At 37.5% G+C, this 20610-nt stretch overlaps 1 protein-coding gene across 2 annotated transcripts in view; it reads right to left on the bottom strand.

The window, feature by feature from the left end:
- The window catches only part of LOC311300095 (glutamate receptor ionotropic, kainate 5), a 104112-nt gene that overhangs the window by 7238 nt on the left and 76264 nt on the right, over positions 1-20610 (bottom strand). For both annotated transcript variants that reach the window (XM_084424210.1, XM_084424211.1), the window contains 6 exons: positions 17035-17148; positions 15455-15564; positions 15150-15323; positions 12225-12390; positions 10315-10540; positions 309-437 (listed from right to left, as the gene is read on the bottom strand). In XM_084424210.1, the coding sequence (XP_084280336.1) occupies positions 309-437; positions 10315-10540; positions 12225-12390; positions 15150-15323; positions 15455-15564; positions 17035-17148 (919 nt within the window). The remainder of the gene's footprint in view (positions 1-308; positions 438-10314; positions 10541-12224; positions 12391-15149; positions 15324-15454; positions 15565-17034; positions 17149-20610) is intronic.

The raw sequence follows: 20610 nt of genomic DNA, 5'->3' as shown, positions 1-20610 counted from the left end.
GATTTGGCTATCTGTGCATTCATATATATATCTATTCTTGATCCAAAAATACATCTGTTTGTATTCTTAGACATAACATATGATATAACTAAATCTCTTTTTGTAGGTTAAAAGGATAAGACAAATACATCAATTTTTTGTCCCTGTGAGAATAGCTCAATAAATACACACACACATACTTGAGATTATAATCATCCAGGGTTGTACCAGACCCTATATATTAAAGTGCCAGTACTGTCGGCATCAAGACGTACAGTAACAGAACAGTACATTATGGTGAAGTGCTAATGAGTATAATCTTCACTCACCTTTGGCTCGATGGTCTTCTTCTTTAAGACACTTTCCCCCCTCCCACCAACGACGCTTTAGGATTTCTAATCTGTTGTTTTCTTGGAGCTGCAGCACACCTAACGTGATCTCATCTCTGAATGGTGAACCTGCAAGAGAGAGAGTGAAATTTGCTAGTTTAGCTAATTGGCCAACTAGACTCCCAGGGATACCAGCTGACAAGTGTTCAAAACCATCTACTGTAAAACCTTGGGAAAACTAGATAACTACTGTACCTTAAAGGAGAACTCCGGTCAATTTTAACATTGAGCTCATTTTTTTGTACATTTGGAGTGCTGTCAGTACAGAGAACAACGACAAAAATCGGTGTTGCCTACACCGTGTTATCCTCGTTTTAAAATTTGCACCCTGTTGACTTCAATGGGGCAAGTTTTAAACCTGCTTTTAGCCTCTTAACATCCTTGATGTGTCATTACAAGTGCACAGGTCATGTGAGTGATTCCTTCGGAGTGAACGCGGGTGAATCTGACTGCAGTAGATGTGAAAGAAATATATAAAAAATGATGTTTATTCAGCCAGCGCACATACCTGTATTTACATCCTGTTTTCGGTCGAAGTCCACAGAAGTCGATTGTCGAGTTCACGCGCGTGATCATAGGTACTAAACCTATGCGCGTGAACTCAACAATCGACTACTGTGGACTTCGACCGAAAACAGGATGTAAATACAGGTATGTGCGCTGGCTGAATAAACATAATTTTTATTAATATCTTTCACATCTACTGCAGTCAGATTCACCCGCGTTCACTCCGAAGGAATCACTCACATGACCTGTGCACTTGTAACGACACATCAAGGATGTTAAGAGGCTAAAAGCAGGTTTAAAACTTGCCCCATTGAAGTCAACAGGGTGCAAATTTTAAAAAGAGGATAACACGGTGTAGGCAACACCAATTTTTGTCGTTGTTCTCTGTACTGACAGCACTCCAAATTTACAAAAAAATGAGCTCAATGTTAAAATTGACCGGAGTTCTCCTTTAAGATAACAGTAACAGAAGTGAACACAGGCTATGGCTAGCAATGCTACAGGCATGTTAAGACCACCAGTGCTACACAGTAAACAATTTTTAGCCTTTTAGACAGGTCTACTGACAGGGACAGTGATAGGAAACGACCCAAACTAGTGTTGCCCTCATTAGCACTATGGTTCAACGTGCCAAAACACATACGCTAACTGCTAAGACATCACTCTGAATGTCTTAAGTCAACTGATGTTGTGCAAATGAGTTACATTAGCTAGTGTGTCAGAATGAAAATGAATGTTATGATAGGTTAATTCCAAATTATTTGACTTGTTAGAATAACATCATCCTTCATTAGACATTACTGTATCACAGCTAATCATGTCCCGCTAATAACAATGTGACGTGAAAGGATGTGTTCATCAAATTAAAAGATGTTAATTTAAATTAGACACTGCAGATCTGCACTGGAATGGATCAGCTGTCACCGAATGTTATTTTATTATTCATTCAAAGGCTGTGAAAGCGAAGTATCATACAGGAGCATGTTTTTGCATCTCAGGATAAGCACAAATATTTTGTATATTGTGTCAATATCACTTATATCAAGCCCTGGATTTAAAGTACATTTATTTTCTGTCATGTAGACTAAGAAATATGCAACCTTGATTTCTAACCAACCTAGAAAAAATATGGCCTGTGGCTATATTTCTACAAATTGATAGTACGTTGCTTCTTGCATGTTTCATTCACGGTTTTATTAGCAAATTGACCTGATTGAACATCACTATTGAACCTGACTATTTACCACAAACATACAAATACATTAAAGATGAAAAGATATTCAAAAACATTTTACTACTGTAACGTGATGTACTTTTTGACTGAAATAGAATATTTATAGAATTACATATTCTGATGAATCATGCACACAAGAAAAGGACTGTGTGAACTTTACAATGAGGTTCTATTCATTAAGAATGCATTAGTTATCTTGAACTAAGAATGAACTAACATTATTTATATATAAACAAATTTTTAATTAACTTTATTTTATTAATTTGTTCTAACTTTATTTAATATAAACTAATATGAATTAAAGGTGCATTGCGCAACTTTTCATGTTAAAAATACCCGTTTTCTAACCCATACATGCTTAAACAATTGCCTGATGGGCTGACTGAGCCCTTCTCTGATCACTGCGATTGCCTCTATAATCCTGTACAGTAAAATAAATAAGAGGGATTCGGGTCGGAATCTGAGACTGGGCGTGACGTCATGCGCGTTCACGGCACGCTCATATGTCTGGCAGGTTTGTGTATGCGCCGACGCCGCCATTCTCCGTAGAAAATGGATTCTAAGAGACCGGCTTGTAGTTCATTTCAAACACCAACGCAAACTCCACGTAAGATTAAAAAAAAAAAGAGAACTTTTGTCTAGTGCAACCAAAAGGTCCAAATTGGAGTCAGACAGGCGTCGGGGTAAGACGAGAGTAAACATAGGGAAGGCTTTCAACAAATGGAGAGATCTCCGGTCTGCTCTAGGGCTCAAACGGGATCCTCAGTTGGCTTTTTTCTTGATAAAAAGGTAAGATATATCCCATTCTCTAATGTCTGATACGGCCAATAATGACAATAAATGACGATCCATAAAATGTGTAATGCTTTAGCGTAAGCTAGATAAATGTACAATCGGAATAGGTTTTACTAACTTACCATTGTCAGTGATCAGGTTCAGAATGATTGTGATATAAAATGCTGATATATAAGTTAGATACTTAGACACAAATTTTGAGCAAATTACTGCTTAATTACGATGTATTGCTATTGGAATATGCTACTTAGCTGATCAATAAAACAGGCTAAACCCCCGCAAATCTTCGGCGGATTAGCCTGTTTGGCTTTTATGGTAACGTCATAGTGCCACTTGATTGTTTATTACCTTGAGACATTTGGGTGTACTTTGTTGACCGACTGTGTATGGTATGGTATCATGATTACAATTTTGAGCTTTTACAAAGTTATAACTTATATTGTTCATGAACGTGTTTCCATAATAATAGTCATAAGTGGATACAGTAAACACATAACACAGTTCAACATGGAGATAGATGGGAATAAAAAACGAAGTTTTCTACTACCCCCATTTTTTCCCTCACACATAAGTGTGTTATTTACTCAATTGCCTTTACTTTCACATATTTTAAATTACTTGCAGATTTAAAACTTTATTACCTCTGAAGACATTATGATTGTAAACAAAAGATTTGTGCGGCTGATGCTCCTTGGGTTATGATATGACCAGCTCGAGCTCGTGCAAGCGTGCGTGTGCGTGTGGTCCGTGAGCGTGCACACCTCTGGTTGCAGTTTCGCTTGCCGCCAGAGGGGGCGTAGTTCTGCGAAAACTCAGACTCTCGCGCAATGCACCTTTAAAGGTAAGGTAACTAAGGGATTTCTGAGAAACGCTGTTGAAAGTGTATTGGACAGAGCATCAAAACACACTTGTAGCCAATCAGAAGTAAGGGGCGTGTCCACTCATGTTGGGGGAGGTGCCTGTGTTGCATACATACAGTCGGCATCTAGTCATAGTTGGGGGCGTGGTCTGGCGTGGCGAGGGTGGAGTCGGCGTGGGGGAAAACACAGCGAACATCGTGTGTATTTGAATGACAAAAATGTCGTATTGCGAGTAATTGACGCGTGCCGACCGGCAACGGTACATTGCAAAAATAACTGCAATAGGTTATGATTGCCCTTATTTCATTAAAAACTGGGTCAATGACCCAACCAAATGGCCGGAGGTGTCGTTTCCAGACATATTTTGTTATCTGGTTGAATCTCCAGGTAAGACATCGCGGTAGCTGTAGCAGTAACATTAGCCTATAACTCAATCAACTTTCGTATATGTTTCGTACTATAACTCCATAAAACCTTGTCACTTACCAATTGTACGTATGCTTCACTCCAAACTATTAATCCTTTTGTAAAACGGTGATCAGTAGTACGAAGTGCCGAGGGACTGTGCTGACAGTTATACCTAACTGACAGACTGCAGTCTGTATTGAGTGTAGACCTCGAAGTACTCGAATAGGTTCGCGATTGGCCTATCAAACGAGCCTTCAGCTGATAACGCTAATGTGAATGAGACATCCCTTATGAAAAACAACTATAGGAATCTTGTAGTATTTTGGGACAAAATATTATAGTAATCCTATAGGAATATAGGATGTGACCCTTTTTGGTAGGGGTGTGTTTGTTTGGGTGATTTCAAATACCAATAGAGCTTCTCAGAAATTGCTTACTGCGCCTTTAAGTGAACAATATTTTCGAAAATAATTTTATGCTAGATCAATAAATGCTTATTGATGTTACAGAAGGAAGAAAAGTAATTAACTACTAGTTGCTCAAAACAATGGTCATTCCATGTTTTACAATCTAAGGGCCGGGAGTCTGGACACACCAAGCTGATGGGTGGCTGTCGGCCAACGTCGGGCAGTCGGTGAGCATCGGTCAGGCTAGTTTTACATAGGATAGTACAGTTCTACACAAAGTAGGCGCTTATAAATGTACCTACATCTTTATCTTTTTTGGAGCATTCCAAAACACGAAAAACAACATGGCTGTATGTAGCTTAATCAATATAAGTGAAGATAAACTCATTAGCATGATTCATATTCAAAATGGAAAGCAAATGCTGCTTTGTTTATTCACATTGCTAGTTCACGTTCCCTTTTTTGAATGACGAATATAGACTATTGTCATCTGCTGTTGTGGACAGTCACAGTTATTATCTCTCATACATGCGCAGAACATTCATGCTTAGCCATAGGCTGTAGTTTTTGTGATGTTCAAATGCAACTTTTTTGTCCAGTCAAAGTCGACGTGAGCCTACTAGTTCTTTGTTGTTGGTTTGGTGTGTACCGGCCTTAACCCAGTCTAAGGACGCTGTGATGACATCATCTGCACTCCAGGTAGCTATGGAAGCAGATGGAGGGTGTCCATGGTGACCAACCTCTTCATGAATGAGTGGATGAGAGGATTTTATCACTTGGCACCAGAACTTTGGAAGGTGACCTGAAGAGATGTGTTAGAACTGGGAGGAGGGAATGAATGTTTGAACTCCTGGAAGACATTCTATGACCTGGAGATAGACTTTGAAGACGGATGCTGCTCCTGCAGGTTCTAATTTCAAATCTAGTTACGGGTTCATGCGATTATGATTAATGGTGATCCTTTGGAGGACAGTTTAGCCTAGTGGTCATGAGGTTGTTGGACTGATCTTCCTGGAGGACAAAAGATCAAAAACAGCAAGCAGCACTGGTAATTTCCTCACCGCATCGAAGTTACCCACCTATGTTTGTGAGTATTCATAAGCATCCCGCCTTCATATGTCCTCTCTCTTATTTTCATAATCTTATCTGCTAAAACAAGACTATACTCATTCCTTTAAAATTTTTGGAGCCATCATATCTTTTTCAGGGACCAAAAATGAAAGGCTTTAATTATTCTTCATGCATCATGGGAGTCTACAGCAGCCCATAATGGCACACAGATTGGGCATGTTCTTAATATCCAATCTGCCCCTGAAACCCTCTAGCGCCACCAACCACTTTCAGTAGGGGCGATTCCTCCGTCCCAAAAAAAAACAAAACAAAACAAAAAAAACGATGAGAAACTAATCAATATTACAAATATAAACCCCTGCAAATATTACAAAATGTGACAGTAAAAAGTGTATAATCACTTGTTTTTCTAAAGTAACACTGTCCAACACTCTTGCCTCCTCTGAGTCCATTGAGTTTTAACAGATCCTTACGTGAGTCACGTGAGAGGAGGCAATGTCTCCGTCACACTATTATTGGATGTGATTGGTTGTGTGATAAATCCCGCCTCTTGTTTCCGTGCATGTTCGTGAATAGGTCTGAATGAACAAAATGTTAAATAGAACAGCTGAATATTTTGTTGATGTAATGTTTATTTAACTAGAAATGTGTCATAACATTAAGTGTAACTGGGACATGAATTTACTCGAATTTACTCATGAATATATATATAACAGAGGGGACTTTGCCTCCACATTTCAGAACACCACTGTACGCCACTGATTTTGAGCTAGTTTTGGACCAAATGATTTGGACAGTGTTGTTGTTAACTTAAACTATTCAAAAATTTTATTCTTTAATTGAAATAAAGCTGAAACAAATTTTTTATATAAATATTAGAATATAAATATACTGAATAAAAAAATAAAAACAGAAATAAAAATAAATTAAAGCTAAATTAAATAAATAAATAAATAAATATATATATATATATATATATATATATATATATATATATATATATATATATATATATATATATATATATATATATATATATATATTCATTCAGTATATATTCAGTGAGTTCTTAGTAATTTTGTCATGTGCTTTTGTCTTTATATATTATATATATAAAGACAAAAGCACATGACAAAATTACTAAGAACTCACTGAATTTAAAGTCAAATTGCTATAATATAAATAATACTAAAATAACAGGACATGTCATTCCCATGTATTTTATTGCTTCCAATGTTTTCAATTCCTGTCCCATTAGATTTACAAATTTTTTAATCCTCCTTCAGGTTTCACCAAATCCTTCCCAAATTTCATCAGAAATCTCACAGACCATGTCAGTAAAGAGCTATTAAAAGGTTTCTGATATACACTGTTCAAGAGTAACACATCAAAGACACTAAACAGGAAGTAAGGTCATATCTTTGCAATTCTTTGAGATATTGACATGAAACTTGCAACGTATTGTTGCCAAGAGCATTTGGTGACCGTTTAACCTAGTCAAGACTTCATAAAAATAGAACTTTTTCGATTTTTTATTTAATAATGTTTATTTTTTAGATTTGCTCTTTTTCCCCCCTCATTAATATAATCGACACTAAACACCCTATAATGAAATTGCTAAAGGCAAAACTTTTTTATATTGATTTAGAAATGTATAAATAGTGGAAAATCTATACTATTCAAAGTTTTTATTTTCATAATCTACTAATGATAGATTTTATTATAGAGTCCAAAGCATTGACATTTTAAGCTCTTGTCTCTGTTCTTAACAGCCAAAAGTAGCAAGTAGGGATCAGAATTCCAGGACAAAAAGCAATACAATTGCTAAATATATGCAGCCTTTTGATGAACTGTACACTGAATAACAATGGAGCTGAACTTAAGACTTGCATTTCAGAAATCTGCCGATCAGCTTCAAATGAATGTTGAAAAATGTAAAAGAAATATTAGCTTGCTTAGAAGTCTTTGGGAATTGGAGTAGTAGGCATACTGTGTGAAATCGCCACATGACGCCAATAACACTTTTACGACCTATTTCACTTTCACAGCTGGATGTAAGCTTCTTAAATCTTGACTTGACAAGCCCCTTTACACTCAAGTCCAGAAAACCCTTCTACATTATTCCAGTGAATACAGTGGCTCAGTGGTGGTCATTATCTCACCCAGCCCAATCCTTTAGCCATGATTAAGACCCCATGTTTTCTCTTTTCCTGCCTTCCTCATTGTGAGGAATTCCCCATTAGTAAGTATTAAAGCCCTCAAAGCAAAACACATATGCCATAAATTGTTTCTTTTCCCTCCCTCATATCTTTGTCTGTCAATGAATAATTGCAGGAAATGGCAAATGTCAAAGACAAAGTCAGAAATGCTATTTATCAAGCTTTGCGGAGAGTGCCAAGCAATCTATCCAGGAGAAAAATTTGATAGAAATGTGAAATATCAGAGCGTGAAGAGATGCTATCATTGTGACATCTTGTCTGTCTGATGTTCTGTGAGCAATCATCATGTTTATTTCTGGCAGAACTAAAATGTTTTGTATTTTACTTTTGGATTATTTTTTTTATTCATAGAGATAATGGAGAGAACAAAAAATAATAATAAATACTTTCTGCTATTTTACGCCGCTCACTTGAGCAACATGTCAGAGTTTGGGCGCTAAAAGTCACATCTCACACAGAACTAAAACAGAAATTTTGCATAATAAATAAACAAATAAATGCTAATGTATATTATTTGTATATTTACTAGGCATATTTATTGCCAAAGAAATAAATAAATACTGTTTGTTATAAAGCGCGCCACAAGCGTGTTTCTACAGAGCCGCATTGATTATACTCTTGTGAAGAAACAAAAAAAAATATGCACATTAAACTGGGATGGCTGTCACTAACGATTATTTTGGTAATCAAGTAATCAGTCGATTACTTTGACAATTGATTGAGTAATCTTTTTTGATTCAAATGTTTGATTAGGGTTGGAGCTAAACTCTACTGGACAGTGGCCCTCCAGCACCGACGTTCCCCATCCCTGAAATGAAGTATCAAAAGCAAGTAATCATTTGGTTTTATTGAACAACACTGTTAAAATACATAATGTAATATACATAATATAAACTTAAGCAACTTATGTACATTATACTGTATGTATTGGTTTCAAAAACAGCCAGTCAATTGAGACTACCCTGCTCTCGGTTATTGAAGCTGGCAAGAGCAGCTTCCAAATCATCATTACTCATCTTTCTGGATCTGTTTGCTGCTTTTGACACAGTAAACCACCAGTTCCTCCATTTAACCTTCATGATGAAGGGCATCTCAAAAACCACACTCCAATGGTTCAAGTTTTACCTCTCAGGCATGTCCTTCAGGGTGTCTTGGAGGGGCGAGGTGTCTAAGTTGCAACATCTAGCTAGCTACTGGGGTGCCTCAGGGCTCAGCGCTTGGACCACTTCTCTTCTCCATATAAATATCATCACTAGGATCATGTGCCATTCAGAAACATGATTTTTCCTATCACAGCTATGCTGATGACACACAACACTACCTCTCAGCCAGATGTTCCGACAGTAGCTGCTTGCATCTCAGCCTGCCTGACAGACAGACATTTCTTACTGGATGAAGGACCACCACCGTCAACTAAATATTGCAAAGACTGAACTGCTTATGGTCTTAGCCAACCCAACACTTTGCCACAATTTCTCTATTCAGCTAGGTTCGTCAACCATAAGTCCATCCAGGACAGCCAGGAACCTTTGAGTTGTGACTGATGATCAGTTAAACTTCCCAGAACACATTGCTAGAAGTGCCCAGTCCTGCAGATTTGGCTTATACAACATTACAAGATCAGGCCCTTCCTATTGGAGCATGCTAAACAACTCCTTGTCCAAGCTCTTGTTCTAACCAGACTGGACTATTATAATGCTGTCTTGGCAGGTCTTCCAGCATGCACTGTCAAACCTCTGCAACTGATTCAGAATGCTGCATAAAGAGTGGTCTTTAACAAGCCGAAGAGAGCGCACGTCACATCTCTCAACTTGCACTGGTTGCCAAATGCTACTCGCATCAAATTAAACGCAATGATGTTTGCCTACAGAGCAACCACTGGCTCTGCAGCCCTATACCCTATACTACTTCAGACTTGCTGTAGCATGAAACGCTAAGCGTTTCAGACTTTGTGCGTTCCCAATTGCATATTATTGGAAACCCAGACAAACTGCACATGCAGAGACTGAGTTCGTGTGGAGCAGCATTTACTGTGAACGGAAACTCATAACCTGCACGCATGTAAAAAATTAAAGTGATATGCTTCCCCCTGAAATAACTGAATCGCATCACATGTGGAAGCCTGTTGCCACCTTGGAGTAAAAATTAAAGCAAGCAATTGTTTGTGAGATGAAGTTCAACATAAGAAATAAAGTCACAGTGTGAAAAAGGCCAAAATTATTCAACTTTTCCCTAGTTTGCTGCTTGTACCACTTAAAGCTAACGTCTGGCTTTCTTCAGATATTGTATTATAGACCTCCTAGACACTCAAAAGTATTTCTAGTCTACTTATATAACAAGGTTAAAATCAGACTTTGGTTTCTTATAATCATTTATATCTCAACTGAAGCCTTTCTCTCTCTTTCTCTTTATTTCTCTTGACACTTCCACTTCTGCCCTACTCACCCAGAGGCATGCCGATGCCGTAGCCCTTGGTGTCCAACAGGCCTCCTATCTGTGTGAGGTTGCAGTTGAGGCGTCGGTAGTACTCGTTCATAGTGCTCTCCAGAAGAAAGGCGTATTTGGAGTTTAAAACCCGTGCTATGCCCTCCTCCGTGCTCTTCACGAACACACTGGGCTGCTTGGAGTACATGTAATTCCACATGCGCTGGTACGTCTGATAGCGCGAGTTCTGAGAGCGAAAGTGCAGAGTGGGTTTGTCATCACAGATGAAAGTCATTGGAAAAGACAGAGAGAGAAAAGAGAGGTGAAACAGACATAGTATTGAAAGGCGGAGAAAAATCAAAGACGAAATTATAATTTGCGGTGACATGAGGACAGGTGAATGAATAAAGAGACATTTTATTGGCAGACATTGAGAGTGAACTAGATTAAGGTAACATATTGAAAGAAAGTGAAAATGTAAGGGAAAGAAAGATGGATAATACATTATTAATGTAATAGGGGAAGTGAACTTGGCCTCCAGTGTGAATATAAATGTAGCTGTGAATCACTAAGCCAACTGCTTGCTGCCATAAACAGGACATGATGCATTATAACATCATTAAACCACATGCACAAACTAGTCGACTAGCTCTACTGCTATTTAAAGCATTGGATCCATTTCGACTAATTGTGCATCACACGATCTCGGCTCCACTTTTTTTAGTTTTTTCGTCCTGTATTTATTATTTACACAAGGTAAACACTGACACGCACACTAGTCGACTACTTTTCTGAGCAATTAGCCATAATGAGTAGTCAAGAAAGTTCCATATTGTGAACAGATCTATCTACAAGCAAATCCAGAAAGCATGATTTAAATAGAGCTACATTGAAAGTATTATACAATTAGTAAAAATGATATAATTATAAAAATATAAATATATATACACTCACTGGCCACTTTATTGGGTACACCTTGCAAGTACCAGGTTGGGCCTCCTTTTGCCTTCAGAACTGACTTAATTCTTCATGGCATAGATTCAACAAGGTGCTAGAAACATTCCTCAGAAGTTTTGGTTTATATTGATATGACAGCACTTCTGCCTAAATGCATTTGTTTCTGTCATGTGATTGGATAAGATACTTGTGTTAACAAGCAGATGAACAGGTGTATCTAATAAAGTGGCCATTGAGAGTAACTACTGCTCAAAACTGCACTTTTGGGTCAGTGAGACTTCTTTTTTAAAGAAGTTAATACTGGAGGCATTAAATTGATTAAAAGTGTCAGTAAAGGCATTTACAATGTTACAAAATATTTATATATAAAATAAATGCTGTTCTTCTGAATTTTCTCATAATTAATGAATCCTGAGAAATATCGATCACGGTTTTCAAAAAAAAAAAAAAAGCAGCACGATTGTTTTTTAACATTGATAATAAGAAATGTTACTTGATCATTAAATCAGCATATTAGAATGATTTCTGAAGGACCGTGTGACTATGAATATTGGAGTAATAATGCTGAACGTTCAGCTTTGCCATCACAGGAATAAATTACATTTGAAAAGTTATTTTAAGCATAAGAGACTTCTTTCAAAAACATTAAAACACCTTGCTGACCCAAAACATTTGAACAGTGCTGTATAAATATTGTCAGTATTATTAAAAAAATAATTAATACCTACACTACATGCAAAAGGTGGGTCTTGTATAAAACTTTGTGAATGAAGGGCATTTCAATTTGTGGAAATCTGAAGCTTTCTGTGAAGTTCTGCCAGCACAGATAACGCGTGGGCCTGTAAATGAGTCAATAGTCCAGTCACCGCCATAAACAGGAAGTGATGCATTATGACATCACATGTATACATGGGAGACCAGTGAAACAAATCCAACACACAAACACATGTTTGCACAAACAAGGACCTACGTACCATGAAGAAGGTCATAGTACTTCCTCCTTGAATAGTCCCGTACTGGATGTTCGTCTGATCTGCCAAGTCATCAGCAGATTCGATTGGCACCTCCATCCTCTGGACCGTCAGAAAAGCTGCAAGGTTTGCCGTGTAGGAGGAAATGATGATCAGCGTAAATGCCCACCTGTCCCGTACACACAGGAACACAGCGTTTTTTTCACCAGAAATATAAATGCACGTATATTAGAGACAGATTTTTACATTAGACACATATGCTTACATACAAACATCACTCAATGAAATATTGAAAGACACCCACAGCTGCAATGTCAACCAGATGAACCTGGTTTAATCAAATGCAAAATAGCAACCTAAAATAAAGATCAATGAATAGTGTTTGCAAACTCTGTGGAATTATCTGCAATGTGAATTAATTAAGTCACATGATGACAGATTCGCAACTCAATGTTAACACATTAACCATTTAACTAACACTCTTATTCATGCCAGATGTTCTTCTAACCAACGTGATCACTGTAGAAAAAACGAGTTGGTAAACTGGTTGAAACAATGTTCAGGAATGCTGTTAACCAGCTCAACCAGTTCCCCGCCAGAGCCAATGTGGTCTACTAGCTCTGGTCAGGATGGTCTGCCAGGTTGACCTCAGCACTACTAATTGGTAGTCCAGTTGGTCAGACACCTAACTAGCTTTAACCAGGTAAAAAACAAGGCATGTTCATGTACACAAAATCATCAACATAATATTCCAAAGAATTTTATTTTATTTTATTTATGCTCTGTTGAATCTGAAATCAGAAATCCATCACATTATGAAAGAACACTACCATTCAAAAGTTTGGGGTGGGTAAGTTTCATTTTTTATTTTTTTTATTTAAATATGCGCAACAAGGCTGCATTATGAGATAATATTACTGTTTTCTATTTTAAAATATTTAAAAATGTCCAAATGATTTTTCAGCAACATTACTCCAGTCTTCAGGGTCAATTTAATGTGTCTCTAGCTGAATAAAAGTATTGATTAAAAAAATAAAAAAATAAAAAACTCTTACTAACCCCAACCTTTTGAACAGTAGTTTGCTTGTTTGTGTGATAGCAATTTTTAGTAGGAAGTTTGAGAGCCCTTCCAAAACACATGGATTGTAAATTAATGCTCAGATGAAAGGAAACTTCTCAATTCCTCAGAGAAAGAGCTTTCATGAGACTGGTGAAGCATTTAAAACTTTTCTAAAGAGACAGGCCTCCAAAAATGCACAAACAGGCAGATTAGTTACTTGTCATTTAGTAAAAGCTCTTTATCAAAAATTAAAGTGCACCAATTGCAGACACGCGTCCCCCTGAGCATCACAGAGTTTAGCGTTGTGCTGAGGGACACAGTGGAGATAGACGGGAGCTCTCTGGTTTCTGGGTCACCCCTGTATGGGATTAAAGTTGCATCTATTGTGTTTATTCACACCACAGATGTTTAAACATTTGGCTTCCACTGCATGCACATATCAAATCATTTCAACTCCGTTGTTTGTCTTCCTGAAAGTGGTTGTTCAACTTAAATGACCTCAACAGCAAGGCGCAAGACTGAAATTGAAGAGATGGAACACAAGACAGCTTGACTTGATATAGCAAAATGAACAGAGGTGGGAGACTAATCTGGAAATACACTACAAAAGAGCCAAGCGCACAATACATGTCTGCACACAAAACAAACATCCCCATACAAACTTCAATACACTTTACACTTTCAATAAGTGAGAAAAGACACACTCTTAATGGTCTCATCACACAGAGAACAGATTTTCAGTGCATGTTAAATTGAAATAACGCTTCCCCTGGTGTGAAAATCTGCCCAACAGAAAATGTTTACACCAAAGTAGGTCATTTTTTTTGGGCTTACTTGGCCACAAAAAACAAGACCTACCAACAAATGACTCTCTCGAGTGATTAATCACTTCACATGAAATCTTGAATTTTTTTAATTCTTTCAACCATTTCAGTTATGTGTAAACATGCCCTGGAATAAAAAGATGATCTTGATGTTGATTGACCTTCATGTAGATTTTGGTAATATGCTAGTTTTGTACTTGCTCACACCACCAAGTTAGACAGAAGTCAATGCAAATACGAATATTTATATAAATTAAACAATTAATTTACATTTAAATATGAAAATTTAAATATGAATAGATATGAAAATAAAAAGAACTCTTCTCATTTTCATCATGAAATTTAGGCTTTTTTGGGGGGGAAATGTTTCTCAAAAACGTTTGGTGCAATGGTAATATTGGTGACAGTGATTCTTTTTCATAAAAAAACCAAAATCTAATTATACAGATAAAATGAACTGGAAATACGTTTTAGGTTCATTGGCAAAAGTGCAGTATAATTAACTCTTTTTATGCATTTATTATAAAGTCCAAAATAGAGAAATTCTGGAAAATCTAACCATTTAACAATCATATTCTAACACTAGAAAAAGTAATTAAAGAGAAACAATACAAAGTTTAAAGCTATTATAATCTATGCTTTAAAAATAGGACTGCATTAAAAAAATCTTTAAAATCCTCATTGGATACAGAAAAGTTCCACAAATGAAAGATTTGTTTAAACAAATAAATAAGATATATATCTTGAACATATTTATTTCAGGTAGTTCACAAGGCAACATTTCTCATTTTAGTTATTTTAGGATTAGGTTTTTCATCTAATATTTATAGTTTATTTCATTTCAGCTTTATTTCCATTACCAAATACAGTTAATAATTTAGTGAACCATTACAACACTTTGACAACACTGTCACACAAGTACCGTAAGCTTTCGGGTCACATGTGCAGAACCAGCTTCTGTCTTTAATACTCACAGATGCACATTCACACTTACTGGATGGTCTCTTACACCTCAAAGGAAGTGTGAAACATCCCCACACTTACCAAACACCACTGACACAGCGTGTGGACAGGGCCCGGGGCATGATCTCTGAGCCCTGCTGCATGAAACCACCAATCGGAAACCACAGGCTGTTCCCTAGTGTGTACTGATTCTCCAGGAGGTCCTTGCGGTCCCGCCAGCACGGGAAGGGGTTGTACCACTCATATGGACTCAGCCTGATGGAGGGAGAGAAACAAACAAACAATGAAACCGGGAAAGACTACTGTTACCTCAAGAACAACGCTGGACTGTCATTATATAATGATATTCAAAATAGATCTGTGTGTATTGAGTGGCAGTGTGGCACCTGGCAGCCAGGAAGAGTACACAGCTAACGGCCAGATAGGCTAAAAGCATAAAGAGCCAGACAGCTGGCGAAAACGGATCCAAGAAGGAGAAATAACCTGGCTTCCTGCCCTGTAGAAAGCACATAAACAATACAAACAATGCTTTCACCACTCCTACAGAATCTCAAAACAGCTGAAAGCTTTTCCAGATACAATTGCTGTTTGTTATTGTTTGGTTTAGTGCACCTTTTCATATGCAGAGATTTGCTAAAAGTTTGTTGTTGATACGGAAAAAACATTATACACAATTTTTCATTTATGCATTATGCATCAGGCAGGTGCTTTCATCCAAAGCAACTTACAATGCATTAAAGATATGCATTTGATCAATTCATGTCTTCTAAGGGATCCGACGCCCTTACACTTTTGCACCATGCTTTGATGTTTAAGCTACAAGAATGCACGATTTTCATGCAAGATTGTTAAATGTGACATAATCCACCTAAACAAAATCTTATGAAAATTCTTTACTAAGCGCTGCCTGTTGCTAACTCAGACAAGCGTTACATAATGTCCCATTGGAATGTCTTACCCTGAATCACTATGGTAAGCCTATTATACGCGTTTATATTTTAGACCTGTCTGGATGGTTTTTACGAGAAATTGCGTACATGCGTCACTCGCCCGTGTGTGTCATGTCATATCCGTAAATAGAGAAAAGTTGCTCCGGCTACTTTGACGCATGTATGGTGTGGAAGTGGCAGCGGTTAGTGTCACAACGAGCGAGAACGGTTGACATAGAGCTGCTAAATCCCCAACCTCCGGGGAAATCACCCGTTTTAAACATACGTCCAACATAAGAGAGTCAGCTGACAAAAAGAGAACGTGACAGAGCTCGTAATAAAACAAGAATCAACATTGGTTTGGCTTTTCGGAGATGGCGAGAACTGAGGGATTTGAAACGCTGTAAAAGCGACACGGAGATGGTGTTTTTATTACTCAACAGGTGAGTGAGGTATTTTATTGAACAGATAAATTGCCATATCTAGCTCTCTAACAGAGTTGATTGTAAAGCATTATCTATTGTGAAGGGTCATATCATTAAGGTTGTTGTAGTGCTGTGCTGGAAATTATTTTAAAGCAAGAATCGTGTCTATTAATGGGTAAAGCTACAGTAACGTCTTCAGCTAGTCAGCTTGAAATCCTTTTCATCTAAACTGGTTATATCTCTTAATACTAGTAGTGAATGGATAACCATATTCACGCAGAGCCGAAGCACAACAAAAACAATGTTCTTCCGCAAAATGCATGCAGTTTTGTTTTTTAACCGCTAGAGGGACAAAAGTTACATAGTGTACCTTTAATAATAACTGATGAAAAAGAATAATAATAACAAATATACATATTTAAAATACTATTAATATATTAGTAATATAACAACAACTAATAATTATCTTTATTATTATACATATTTTTGAAAGGTTTTGTGAGATTCACGCAAGAATATTACATAGTCAATGATAGTAACAAAATCATTTCTGATATAAAAATACCAATGTAGTATACAATCTCAATTCAGCGTATTATAAATGCGTCTTACTATGTGGACGCGGTACAGGATACTGATTCCAAGGTTCATGAAAGGTTTGGAGAAATCTATGACCTTTTCCCTCTCTGATGTGATTGTAAATCCAGCCACTGCCAGATCTGCTTTCTGCAACAAACAGGGAGAAAGAGAAAGAATTAGCAAATACGAGTTTGATATTGTACTCAGTCATTTTTCTGACTGATGCAACATTTTCATTAACCAAAATTACATTCAAGAGGTATTTGTCACCCATGATTTCCAATAAAAGGGAGTTTATTGAGATAATGTACAACAGCAAATACAGTGTAGATGATCTCAAACAGACATTTCTTTAACACAAAGATAAGTTTGTAGTGCCCTACTCATGGATTAGCTTATAGAAAAAACCTTTAAAAGAAATGGCTGTCATCTTACTAAGTAAAATCAGGCATATATGTACTTCCTCTATAATATGAAACAAATTAAATTCAGCCAAGTTCAGTCACTGCTGATGCACAAAAAAAAAACAAAAAAAAAAACCTATAATCGTCCTGATGGACTTCTGGTATAGCTTCAGGTTTCTATAACATACTGTAACTTTTACTGTTACAGTATGTGAGTTTTACTGACAGATACTAACTTCCAACCCCCTCGGTTGTGGTGATAATTCAGTGATGTTTCTAAGTGCTCATTAGCACACCGCTGTGTCAGATGTACAGTGTTTGACTCGCAGCAGGCATGCAATTTCGTTGCATGTTGTTTGTGCTCCACGTGTGTTCCCCTGCTAAACACTGACCTTGGTTTCAAGAAGCACTCGAGAAGAAAAGCGTTTGACATTATCTGGCACTGACACTGGCATGTTTTAATTTATAAATCTATCCTGGGTCTACTTCCTTCATATCTTTATAACTACATCTGTAGTTTGTAGTTATAGCCTACGATCCCAGGAATTATTCTTACTGTCTGTTCCAATGGTACGTACTGAACTGGGGAAAAAGGCATTTAAATTTGCTGTTCCCTCTGCCTGCAAAGTACGTTGAAACTTAGGGAGCTGAGTAGTTTTAAACGATTTGGAGAATGAAACATCGGGCTGTAGACTAGACTAGTTATGTATTGATATTGAAATTGGATTGGATTTGCTTGTGTGTGTATATGTGTATGTATTGATGGATGTTATCTGTTAAACTCAAACGAGCTGTGACTGTCCAACCTGATCTCACGGGAAAACGTACAAATTCTACGAGGTGGCTAATTCGTACGAATTCATACGACCTCACTCGTACGAATTAGTTTTGATTCGTTTAGAATGATTTTTGCAAAATCTTACATATTTTACGAATTGCCCAATTCGTATGAATTCAAACGAATGACCTACCCCTGACCCCGCCCCTAAACCTACCCATCACGTGGGTTTAGACAAATCGTACAAATTCGTACGAGTGAGGTCGTACGAATTAGCCAACTTTTTATCATTCGTACGAATTCGTACGAATTGGTCGTGAGATAGTGTTGGACTGTCAGTCTTGGCCAGGACACTCTTGTACTTAATCTCAATGTGCTTCTTTTCCTGGTAAAATAAAGGTTATAATAATACTACTACTACTACTACTACTACTACTAATAATAATAATAATAATAATAAATTATCTGAGGTTCACTTATAAAGACAAGGAGTGGCAGTGGAAAGAAAAAAGGATATTTAGCACAAGGAGAATCAGGACAGAATTGAAAAAGGGAAAGTGAAGGCTGGACAGCTGGATGGATGAATGGACAGATAATAAAGGGATGTAAGTGCACTGGGTTGATGGAAGAATTTGATATGAGAGTCCTTGGGTAAAAGCAAAGAGATTTATTTATTACGGGGATGGAGAGAGATAGAAAAACAAGGCTAAAGAGTGGAAAACAGAAAGAGAGAGGGGGAGAAATAGAGTGACAGTCCTTGAGAGAAGAAACAGATACTTGTAGGAGAAGGGGTGATGAGGAATGGTTAAGAACAGAGAGTTGGTAAAGAGAAGGCTTCCAGCGAGGACACGGGGAATATTGTGCCCTTGTGAGATGAAGGGAACGAGGGATATGGAATGAAAAATGAGAGAGAGAATATAAAAGCACAAGAGTGAAAGTTCCTGAGGAAGGAAATGAGCGATAATGAACTAAAAACCTCGGTGTGGCATTATTTTGGCCTTTCCATTTTCCTTCCTCCTCGAGCGAGGAGGGGGTGACAGTGCTAGGGAGTAACTATTGTAACAGCAGTGGCAAACTCAACTACATTTCTCAGTAGTGCGACAGCTCATATATACACAAAATAATGTATCCAAAAAATAATTACTGGACTAGTTGCTTATTTATAGAAACTTTAATATTTTTTATTGTTATAGTTTTATTAATAGTATTTGTTGTAAATTGATCTGTAGAAATATAGGAAAGAAAGAAATCACTCCCTTATAGGGGTCATGAAATAAAGTTGAAACTTCAAGCGGGTATATCTCTGGAAGCAATCCGAGTTGGGGCTCCATACTCTGGGCACAAGGGGGTCCCCTAGGGGTCCCCCCACGCCCAGAGTATGGAGCCCCAACTCGGCTTATTTATTTCGAGTTACGCCCGGTCAAATTTGCCTTGATCTTTTGACATATAGGAGCTCTTTGTACCATTAAAACATTCTGCAGGTTTCATAGCTTAAAACTTCCTCCTCATTATAAACAGAGCATTTATTTAATCAAGCTCCAAAAATGGCTCATTAGTATCATCATTGTGGGATCTGTGATGCCACACAGGCAAATACATTTGCATATGACTGCCTCCAAAGCAAGACAATTGATGAATAATTATACATCGTCGCACATAGGCCGCGCCCACTGCCATTCACTCGCTTAAAGGCTGACATTTGCCGTCACTGGATGTGAGCGTTGCGTCAAAAGTAAATAGAGCCCATTTGTGGCAAGCAGGGCGAGTGGCGTGATTGATGAGCGACGACAGTGAAGGATGAGAGAGGACCAGGCCTGGACTATTTATGTTACGTTATGTTAAACGTTTGCAGGTTCCCGCCTCCTTCTTTCCTTATCAACATACCTTGTTACACCATTATAATTACTTACATTGGATACAGTGTACAGATGCAAATTCAGTTTCTGACGTACTCCACACACTTGAGTCTGTCGACAACAGGACAAATGGAAGAGTGAAAGAACGTATCTGTACAGACTCAAGAATCCTAGCGTTGGATACAAGTGGATTTTATTTTGTAAACAAGGCACAATGTAATGGAGAGTTTGCAAAGAAACTTTTGTTGAAAGATGAAGCAGCCAACTGTATTGCATCCAAAACTGTAAGTAAATGATTTCAGAATGCATTGTCTGCAAATTATGGTTTTATATAGATCATTTTTTCAAAATGTGCAATATCAAGTGGGCGTTGATACTTTTTCCTATGCAATGACGTTAGCCAAACATAACATTGGCCTTTTACTGAATAGCCTTAACCTCCTGGGACCCAAGAATAGACTTTTGTCCACTGTAGTGGACATTATATTTTAGTGAATTTCTCTGACATCATACATGTCACATGACACAATCTGGGTGTCCTGTAAAGAGCACATTCAGGACTTTTCAGAGA

Source organism: Rutilus rutilus, assembly GCF_951802725.1.
Source record: "Rutilus rutilus genome assembly, chromosome: 11".
In the NCBI taxonomy this organism is placed as follows: Eukaryota; Metazoa; Chordata; class Actinopteri; order Cypriniformes; family Leuciscidae; genus Rutilus; species Rutilus rutilus.
Note: the sequence above shows the minus strand (reverse complement) of the source record. Positions and strands in the feature narration are given on the sequence as shown.